General features: G+C 44.8%; 1 protein-coding gene across 1 annotated transcript; it reads left to right on the top strand.

Annotated features, from left to right (window-relative positions):
• The first annotated feature begins 4,423 nt into the window (after positions 1 to 4,423).
• LOC101716558 (GTPase IMAP family member 3-like) lies at positions 4,424 to 9,784 on the top strand. The gene is made up of 5 exons (XM_087207798.1): positions 4,424 to 4,781; positions 4,921 to 5,047; positions 6,210 to 6,293; positions 7,824 to 7,872; positions 8,555 to 9,784. Exons 3-5 carry the CDS (start codon positions 6,258 to 6,260, stop codon positions 9,436 to 9,438), a joined length of 969 nt encoding a protein of 322 aa, XP_087063924.1. The 5' UTR covers positions 4,424 to 4,781; positions 4,921 to 5,047; positions 6,210 to 6,257; the 3' UTR covers positions 9,439 to 9,784.
• Positions 9,785 to 10,015: the final 231 nt, after the last annotated feature.

The following is a 10,015-nucleotide window of genomic DNA, read 5'->3' as shown; positions in this document are numbered from 1 at the left end:
TTTGTTTGTTTTGGTACCGGGGATCAAACTCGGGTCCTTGCGCTTGTGCAACAGGCAATGAAACCACTGAGCTAAATCCCCGGCAACTATGACACTATTTATGCCTGACATGTTCAGGATCAAGTAAAACACAACCATTGGCCAGTGCTTTGTGTTTCAAGTGACATTATAGCTGCTACACAACTCATCAAAGACATCTACTCCACCTTTTGGTTTGTTGTAAAATGTGACCATTTCTGACTTCATCTGTGTTGAGGATTCACCATCAATCTTCCTTTTTTTTTGATACAGAGTCTCACTGTGTAGTTCAGGCAAGCCTTGAACTTCCTATGTAGTACCAGGTGACTTTCAAGTCACGGGATTCTTGTGCCTCAGCCTCCCGAGTGCTGGGATTATAGGCATTGTCAAAAATAAGCTTCCAGACTCAAATTGTTGGTGCTAGAAAAAATGCGCTCAAGACATTAGGCAAGAGGCCTCAACAAGGCAAGTTTTTATTCCCGCTGGAGCATGCAAGCATGAGGTAGCAGGCACAGGACAAAGGAGGGTTGGCCTTTTTGTCTCTAATACAGGAGAAGCAGCTGACCCTTTTCCCCAGTGGCTGGGTTGAAGGTTCACAATCTATTTTGATTTAGTTTAAATGACATGAAGGAGGGGGTCTGAAGGGTTGCTGAGGGGAAGAAAGAGTGGGCAGTGGGGGAGGGAACAGAAAGTCCTTGGCTGTCCGTAAACTATCTTTGATTTGTAGCTGTGTTCTCAGAATTTTAACTGAGCAGGCAGGCATTTCTCATAACTTAATATATTTGGGAAGGGCCACCTACGATGGAGTAGAGTGCAAGACGGAGACACTTTCTTGTTTATATTTTGGATAGAAAAGACTTTGTTCCTTATACCATGGCTTCACTATCAATCTTGTCATCATGGTGTAATGCTGACTCTGTCAATACTACTTTGTTTTTCTTCACCATATAGAAGGCCAATGTTACGTCTTTCTGAGATCCAAAGATTGTATTATACATTTCTTTATTGTGAACTTGCAACATTTTTTCAGGAATCTCCACTTTGTTCTTGTGAATAATTCCTGTGCTGGGCAACTGGTGTTTTGTTTTGTTTTTAGCAAATGTAACTTCAATGGATAACTTGTGAACCAATGTCGAATGTGATATTTGGGTTACTTTTTTAAATAAGTGCAACAAGTCTATTCAACATCATACGGTTTATTACTGTATGCATAAAGACCTGGGGCCTGAGTTCCAGGATAAATTTCTAAATTCAAGGTTGAAAATATCTTTGCATCTACCAGGGCATACATTTTTGTTTTTTGATTTTTGGTTTTCTTTTTGGTACCAGAGATCGAACTCAGGTCTTTGCAGTTGTGCAGCAGGTGGTGAAACCACTGAGCTAAATCCCTGGCCCCACCAGGCCATACATTTTTATACCATATTTGGAAGGTTTACTTGTCATATATTGTCGAAACCTTCGACAACCATGAAATGATGCAAGTTGTTTGTCAGTTGTTATGTATTTAAATAGTGAGTAAATTGTTTGACGGTTTGAAACAAAGCTTTCAAAAAATGAGTGAATAGCAACCACATTGTCAGATCTTTTTTCTTTTTTCTTTCTTGGCAAGTCTTTTTGTTTGCAAAACATAGGCAATTTTGAAAGAAACCAAATATCTTCAGTGTCATTATTTTTCTAAAAATCTCAACACCACATCTGTCACTTCTTCATAAATCCTTTAGATTCTGACAATTAGAATGATAAAGTCCTGCCATGAAGGCTTTTGTTCAGATAGTGAGATGTCATGATAAACATATTTTTGAGTAGTACTACTGATGCATATAGAATCTTTTATTTGTATTTCATTATTAGCGTATTTCAAAAAATTTTGTAACATATCGTCCATTACAGCAATTTCCAACATTGAATCGCAGTGTTGACATTCTGTCCAATAGGTCTCACCCCTGGCAAGAACCTGAGAACATTTTCGACCTAGTTCTAACATTGTGTCATTTAGGTATACATGAACATTTTGTAGCATTTTGACTAGTCCACCTCTGAATCAAAGTCTTCATTCTGTACTTCTCTGTCGTATCTCGTAACTTCTTTAGCTTACATGATCTAAGTCATCATTGGTAGCTTCAGCCTCCTCACAAAGTTGTAAAAGTGAATTTTCAAGTGACATTGTACTAAATTGGGCTAATTCTACAAGAAAAATCAAAAGAAAACATGTAATAAAAATTATAAATACACAAAAATGTAACATGGTGCATAATGTGGGTAAAATGCACCCATTACACTTTGACACACATTTACACACCTTGCCATTCATCATACCAAGTAGATGAATACAAAGATTCCTTCCTGTATTCCTCCAGCACAGCTACTGAGACACACAGCCAGCTACCGTTAGGCTGAAGTACACATTTTCTTTAGAAAAATATGTTTGTGGTGTATTTTACCCATCATGATGCCCCAAAATCTCCTGACCAAAAAAACCTTAACATAAAAAGCTTAGATGAACAGCAGGGGGTGGTATTTGCAAGACATTTGACAATGGTCGACAATTTTGTTTTACTTAGCATATTGTGAATTTAAATGAAATAAGATTCTCAGATTCTTTGACTATTTTATTTTATCATGGGCATATCTGTAGTAGAAATGGGCACATCAGCAACTTCCTTTGGATTTGTCCAAGAAATCTTCTAAGTTTTTAGACCTGCTAGGATTTCAATTTATATCTTACTATTAGAAAACACATTGTGAAATAAAACTATGATGATTCTCTAGAAGACCTTTAGAGAGGAAAGGTTATTTTCACAGGACAAAGGTACAATTTTTGTATACTACATAACCCACAGACTCTTGTAGGAATCATATTTTCTGTTTTTCACTGTAGGTGTGGGGACAATAATAATCTTCCTTTATTATTGTTAGATCTTTATTGCTGTTAGATCTTTCACCAGCAATTAGATGAGCTTACCTTTTGAAAGCCAGCAGTAGTTAACACTGACTAGAAAAGAGGAAGCCACAGAACTCTGATAGCCACGAAACTCAGAATATGAAGAAGAAATAGGGCAGAAAAAGATTGCAGATGGGTGTAACATGGTATAGGTAATATTTTGCATCTATAGCATACATGACTTTAATCAATAATGAAAGAAACATAAATAACTAAATATAAAAATCAGCTAAATATAGGGACAGTTAGCTTAGAGGAAAAAGCATTCAAATAGATGGGCATCCCATCTTAGCCTATAGACCATGACTGAAGATGGAATCAAGATTCTTCTTTCAGTGATTGATCTGCATTTTCTCTAATGCACAGCACATAGGTGATCAGGACCTGGTGTTTTCCTCGTGCGTAGGACACGGAAGTGTTAGCCTGCGTGTCTTCAGACTGGTAGACCCACGGAGGCTAAATATGGCATATGTGGATCTGATACCTTTGAGCAATACCCCTTTCTTGTGCATCAAGTATCCACAAAACACATGCTAAGATAGCTTAATGATTTGGGTTTGGGTATAAAAATATTCATGGTAAACCATTAGAGTGGATAAAGGTCTCCCAAGATAATTATTTTTGTTTTAGAAGAATTGATCTTTAGCCCTTTGTATTTTTTTTCTGGAAAAAATGAGATATTAGAACATTTTAGATAGCAAAAAGTAAACAGAGTTTTCTGTAGCTTACAAGCCTGTCTTTCTGTCCTCCCTAGCAGGTGGGCATGTGTCCACTTCATCCAGTGTAGTGGCAATTATAATTTAAAAAGTTAAAATTACAGTATCAATATAGAAGAGTATTTTAGAAGTCAAGCCTGGCTTTCATTGTAAGATGTGACCTGCGTGTGCTGTGTGCATTATAATTGCCTTCCTCTCTAAAGGAAGCTGAGATGCAAGAGTTATCCATATCTGCTTATAATTTCTTTTTAAAAAATTAATCTGAACCCAGCTGTTCAAGTAACTGGTGAAGCTCTTCCCTCTGCCAAACCCTCTGTTGGGTTGCTTTGCCTAAATCACAGCATGGGTGGGCTTGGATAATCTCTCTGGTTCCTGTGGAAATGAAGTCTGCCTGGGTCAGGAAACTGACCAAGCCTTGTTCCCCGCTCAGGTCAGAGTGAAGGTAAACCAAGGGCAGGGCAGTTGGCAGAGAAATAAGAGGGAGCCATAGACCGTCTCAGGCAGGATGCCAGGATACCTGCTCTGTATGCAAGGAGCCTGGAGAGCAGCCTTGGTTTCAGCCTTTGCTGCTGTGTTGGGTCCCACATGCCAGGCTCTAGTGTGGGGAGAGGTGAGGGGTGGGAGAGATGCACCGCCTGCCTGGGCCAGTGGAGGCAGCTGGAGGCTTGGCATGGGATACCATGGCCCAGGTGTGTGTCAGCTTCTCCGGGTCTCTGTTCCTCTCTTAATGCTAGTAGGGAATTTGTTTTGCCTAAAAGTGTGGCAGAGGGGTAGCAGGGAAAGGGAAACAGAGCTCCTATTTCAAAAACGGCCTCTTCCTCTGGGTGTCTTTCTCAGAGTGGCCCTCCAACGACGACTGTGTGAGGAACTGCACACAGCTCACTCTTTTCCTGTCTTGGGGGAGTGTGATGAGCTCTGTCTAGCCGATAGACTTTGTGGTTTTCATCTCACTGCCCCACCCTGCTTGCCTGGTACTGGAGACTGAATCTAAGGACTTGACACTATGCTCTTAGGTTCTTATGAAGCGACTAGGAGCCAAAGAGAGAGGCTGCCTAGGACAGGAGGGGGATTGCCCCAAGACCGTGTAAATGCTCCAAATCCACCGGGTAACGGCACTTGTTTTTTCCTCCTTTATTAACCACTCCTCTCTTTATTGTCCTCTCTGTCCTTTCTTAGTTTTATCGGCAGCAATCTGTGCCCACCAGCACAAGGCATGTGATCTTTCCAAACCTTTTTCCTTATCAGGACCCAGGATTGTGTATTCTAAAGTCCCAAATGAATGAATGAATGCTGAAAATATCGCCAAGAGGATCTCTTTGGGACCCTAAAAGGGTGATCGGCATGAGCTAAGGCAACAGCCCCTGATGATACTGTGAGTTTTCCTCTATCTTTGGGCAGGGGCACTTTCGTACGTAACCACGGGGACGGCTGCACCGGGATCCGGGAACAGATGTGGGGCTCCACAAACTAAAGGGCATGGGCGGGCCACATGAAACCCCTCCTCCACCCCACCTGGCCTCCGGAAGTCATGGGATGCCCTTTCCTTTGAAGTACTGGCTGAACATTCGCCTTTGGAATGTAACACTATTGCTTTCCCATTCCTTAGGGTTGAATACTCAACTGGATGGAAATTGTTTCTATTTTCAAGAGGGAGAAAGGTTTCAGGAATATGATTCAAGTTGATCTGCTCATACAGAGCATTTACTTTTCATTTCTGATAGAGACACAATTTAAAAAAAAGAAAAAGAATTTGTTAAAACAGCATAATTAACCAGAATGAAGATAGAGGCAGCAGAGGGTTTGTTCCTGGGAAACCGTCCTGGCTCATACCCTTCAGCAGTGGCGGATCCTCACACTAATCCTTGCATTTTCCTAATCAGGGTGTCACTGGTCCTCAGAGACACAGGGGAAGCAGGGAGAATAATATTAGTATTACTTTCTGCAAATGGAGCAAGAGAATGTGCCCAAAGCCAACCCTCCAGTTTGAGCCCATTTCATAATATTTCCAAGGGAAGCTTGCACCTTCCCTGTCCCTCTCAGCCACTTTCCATCTGTGGCTGGAAATGCTGCTGCCAAGGGAAGCATAGGCAACATCCTGCATCTCTTGCTAGCTCGGGGGATCCTTTCCCAGGTGGGGGCATGGCTGGTCTTCAAAGTGGCCCAGCCATCCTCCTGGGGCAGATGCTATCCGGTAAACAGAGCTGCTTAGTGACACTGTGAATGCACTGACAGGAGGATTGATGGGTAGGAAGTGGTTGAGGTGGATGGATGGTGGCCAGCCCCCAATGGGCTCTTGGGTGGGGGTGGGATGATAGTGACATTCTGGGCAGGGTTCTCAGTAGGGATAAAGTAGGGGTGGGGTGCAGCCAGTAAGTGGTGACAGTCATTTGGTTCAAAGTGTGGTGACTCAGACTAGAAAGGCAGCACTGTGACTGGAGACAGAATAAAAGTCTAAAAAAAAATAATTTTTCCATAATTGAAAATGAGAAACAATCGATATTTCCTCTCCTGCTTTCACTTCTCTTTTTGCTCAGGCTAGATTCAGAGACCACAGCAATTCAAGATTCTGATTCTTGGGGGAAATGGCCTGCTACCAGTCACTTGGCCAAACACACCATGTGAGTAGCTTGTAATGCCCAGGGACCATGGGAGAGCAGGACCAACAGGTGACCATGTCCTGTGACCAGGAGTAAGGCCCAGGCAGCCTGGTTTCAGTCAAACCCAGTGCCCTGGTACCCTCACAGTTAAGAGGGGTGAAGAGTGTTATAAGAATTTGCAGGGTCCTGGTGACCTCGCCTCTCTGAATTTAAAACCATCAGCCCCAACCTTCTACCCCATTCTGCAGCCCCTTCCATACTGTCTTCCTGCCCCTTAGCACTTACCTCTCCAGCTGCTTACCTGGGGCCTTCTCAGAAGTCCCCCTTGCTGTCTCCCTGGAGATTGCCTTTCAAGGTGATCCAGGGGCAGTGTGGAGAGTGTGGCAGAGAACAGTCTTGATTTCAAAACCACCAGCATCACAAATAAGTCGATGCCCAAAACATATTGGTTTCCCCATTAGCTATCTCCTGTCCCATGTGGTCACATCTTCAAAAACTTCTTCACTCTCATCCTTGAAAAAAGAAAAGAAAAGAAAAGAAAACCAGCGAAAGCTGAAAATGAGTTCAGGCTTTTTGTCTCCAGAATTTTGGTTGAGAGATTTAGCTCTGATTATGGGTCAGCTTTTCTAGAGACACAGAAACATCAGGACATGTATATCCAGACAATTATTTCAAGGAATTAGCTCATATGATTCTGGGGTCCAAAATCCTCAAAGAGGCTACCAGGCTGGGGACTCAGGAAGGAGCAAATGCTGCACCCTTGAGACAGAATTCCTTCTGCAAAAACCTCAGCTTTGCTCCTTCAAGTGATCAGATGAGGCCACCCTGTCATGGAAAGCACTCTTTACTTAATGTCAGCCACGTTGGCACAATAGCCTCATACCAGTGTTTGTGTCAGACTAGATCACTGAGTGCCATGGTCTGGCCAAGCTGACAGACTGACCCCCATGCTCAGTTTGAAAGTTTCCTGGCCTGGCCATGCACAGAAAAATGCCCAGGGGTATTTTTCCGTGCCAAAGACCAGTGCTTAATTGGATGAAGAACAGGGCCTGAGTCATAAAATCAGCACTAAGGCTCCTCAGTGAGGACACTTCTTTTTCAAATTGTGCACATTATGGAGCTGGCTTTGCAAATCAGATCAGAATAGTTTCCATGGGATTGGGATAAAAGTTAGAGTCCAAGAGACCGGAAGTTGCTACTGTTTCTCTTCTCTGGAGCTGAAGACACCCTCAGAGGAGGTATGGACAAGTCTGCTAGAAGCTGGATTTTGACATTTAGTGCTTAAATTAAAACGGTCTTGGAGTCATCTGTCATTTCATGTTCTTAGGAAACGTGAGCACATGTAAGAATTTCTTTGGGGCTTCCTGTGCTTTCCTCTGCTGGGAACGTCTGGGGCCCCACCTGGGTTTCAGTCTCAGCTCCATTGTGTGTGATCTTGGCAGGGTTTGGTTTTTTATGTTCTTGCCCAATGTCCTCATCTATAAAATGTGTTGTGTGTTGACTATTACATCAACTCCAGTGTGAACAAGTCCTGTATGTTTTCCTCTCTAGAAAAAAATGGAAGGGCTTCAGGAGGGTGGAAAAGGTGCCATCCCCACAGGTAAGGAGGCCACCGTGGACGGAGCTCTTCTCAATAGGCCAGGGCTCCTGTCCAGCACTGGAGCAGACTTCCACCCAGGAGTGAGAGGCACAGGGCTGTGTTCACTGCAAGACAGAACGAGCTCATTGGACATTGCATTGCGTGCATATTAGGTCAGCAGCTGTCATATTTTCCTTTTTTTTTGGTACCAGGGATTGAACTTGGGTCCTTGTGTTTTCGAGACAGGCAGCGTAACCACTGAGCTAAATTCCCAGCCCTGTCATATTTTCCTTTTTCAGGGCAAGTTTTTCCAGGTAAAACCCTGCCATCTTCTGAAGCAAAAACGGAGCAGGATGGGAGGAACAGAAGCTAAGGGATAAATAGCCCAGTGCTGTAGGAACTTCTGAGCATCCTGCAGCAGCCTGTGGTGGGCTTGGAGTCTGAACAGAGGGAAAGTCCTAGAAAGGTGGCAGAATCCAGCAGTCCCTGGAGGAAAGATGCCTTGACTCTGGCTGGCTGGGAAAACTTGTCCCACAAACCCTGTGCCAGTGTCCTTTATTCACTACATGTGGGTGTCAGTGACGGGAGAACAGGTGGAGGCGCCCTAATTGGTCTAGGATGCTAATTTGGCTGGGGCTTTATCCTTTTGGCTGTTTGTGCTCCCTGTCTGAAAGCCTTTCTAACATATTAACTTCCCATGCAGCAGATGGAGGAAAAGGGGGCTGTGCCATGGGTTTATCAACCTTGAGGATCATCCTGGTGGGAAAAACGGGCAGTGGGAAGAGCGCCACAGGCCACAGCATCCTCTGCCGGCCGGCCTTCCAGTCCAGGCTGCGGGCCCGGTCAGTGACCAGCTCGTGCCAGGGGGAGATGGGCACGTGGAATGGGAGGAGCATCCTGGTGGTCGATACGCCCCCCATCTTCGAGTCAAGGGCCTGGACTCAAGAGACCTACAAGGACATCGGGGACTGTTACTGGCTGTCAGCCCCAGGGCCCCACGTGCTGCTCCTGGTGACCCAGCTCGGGCGCTTCACCGCCCAGGACACCATGGCGGTGAGGAGGGTGAAGGAGGTCTTCGGGGCAGAGACCATGAGGCACATGGTCATCTTGTTCACTCACAAGGAGGACCTGGGGGACAAGTCCCTGGACAGCTATGTGGCGAGCACGGACAACTGCAGCCTGCAGGCTCTGGTGCAGGAGTGCGGGAGGCGGTACTGCGCCTTCAACAATCGGGCAGCCTGCCAGGAGCAGCTCGGGCAGCTGGCTGAGCTCAGGGCCGTGCTGGACGGGTTGCAGTGTGAGCTGAAAGGCTGCTTCCTCAGCAATGACCTGTTCCTTTGGGCCCATGTGCTGCGGCAGGGTGGGGACGCTGCTGGCCAGGAAGACCACAGGCGCTACCTGGCCCAGGTGAGGCAGCAGGTGCAGAAGCAGAGGCGGGAGCTGAACGAGGCAGAGAGCAACTGCGTGTGTAGGGCGCTCCTCAGAGCCCAAGACTGGGTGATTTTACACGGGGACATCTGTGCTGTTTCTATTTGGTGCAGCTTATTAGTTCTCTTGATTTTTCTGATCATATTGCATCACACATGAAATTTTGTATCTTAGAGCATTTTCTAAAGTGTCACCTCATGTACTCTGCTCTTTGTGTCACTAATTCAGAAACTGCAGTCATGGTCTGCAGGCATCGCTTGGCGGAACAGGGCCTGGTTTCCCTTTCTGCCTTACAGATTTCCTTACCTCTGAGCTTACTGGATCTGGGTGTGATGATCAGAACTTCAGCAGCCATTTTGCTATCAACTTGAGGTAGAAGCAAAACTGCAAGGCAGAACAGGAAAATGGAACAAAAACAAGCCCCCGAATCACCCAGCCCTGAAGCTTACCCTGTCTCTGCGTTTTCAATTATGTGAGCCAATAAATTTCCTAACTTTGTAAGCTATGTGAGTCTTGGGGTCCCTTACCTGTACCTGAAAGCTTGTGAACTAATGAAGAGTGTTCCACATTCCTTTTTTTAAAGCCCTTTAAATCCATCAGAACTTCCCTGTTTTCCTGTTTCCTTTGAGGAAGTGGCACCAGAGGGAGGAAGCAGGTTTGTCTTTTCTTTTTCCTGGAATTAGGAAGAATCCCTCTCCCTGTTGTGTCTACAGCATAGTAGATATTCACTGAACTT

The sequence above is a fragment of the Heterocephalus glaber genome, unplaced genomic scaffold (assembly GCF_053883595.1).
Source record: "Heterocephalus glaber isolate CG9 unplaced genomic scaffold, H.glaber_assembly_v1.0 deba00000818, whole genome shotgun sequence".
Classification (NCBI taxonomy): domain Eukaryota; kingdom Metazoa; phylum Chordata; class Mammalia; order Rodentia; family Bathyergidae; genus Heterocephalus; species Heterocephalus glaber.
The sequence above is the reverse complement of the archived record's forward strand: the minus strand, read 5'-3'. Positions and strand labels throughout refer to the sequence as shown.

Bases quoted from the DNA above. Each gene is read 5' to 3' on its own strand.
- LOC101716558 (XM_087207798.1), top strand. From the start codon at position 6,258: ATGGCCTGCTACCAGTCACTTGGCCAAACACACCAT. The intron at 6,294-7,823 runs GTGAGTAGCTTG...TTTCCTCTCTAG, and splicing joins CACTTGGCCAAACACACCAT to AAAAAAATGGAAGGGCTTCA. The intron at 7,873-8,554 runs GTAAGGAGGCCA...CTTCCCATGCAG, and splicing joins AAAAGGTGCCATCCCCACAG to CAGATGGAGGAAAAGGGGGC.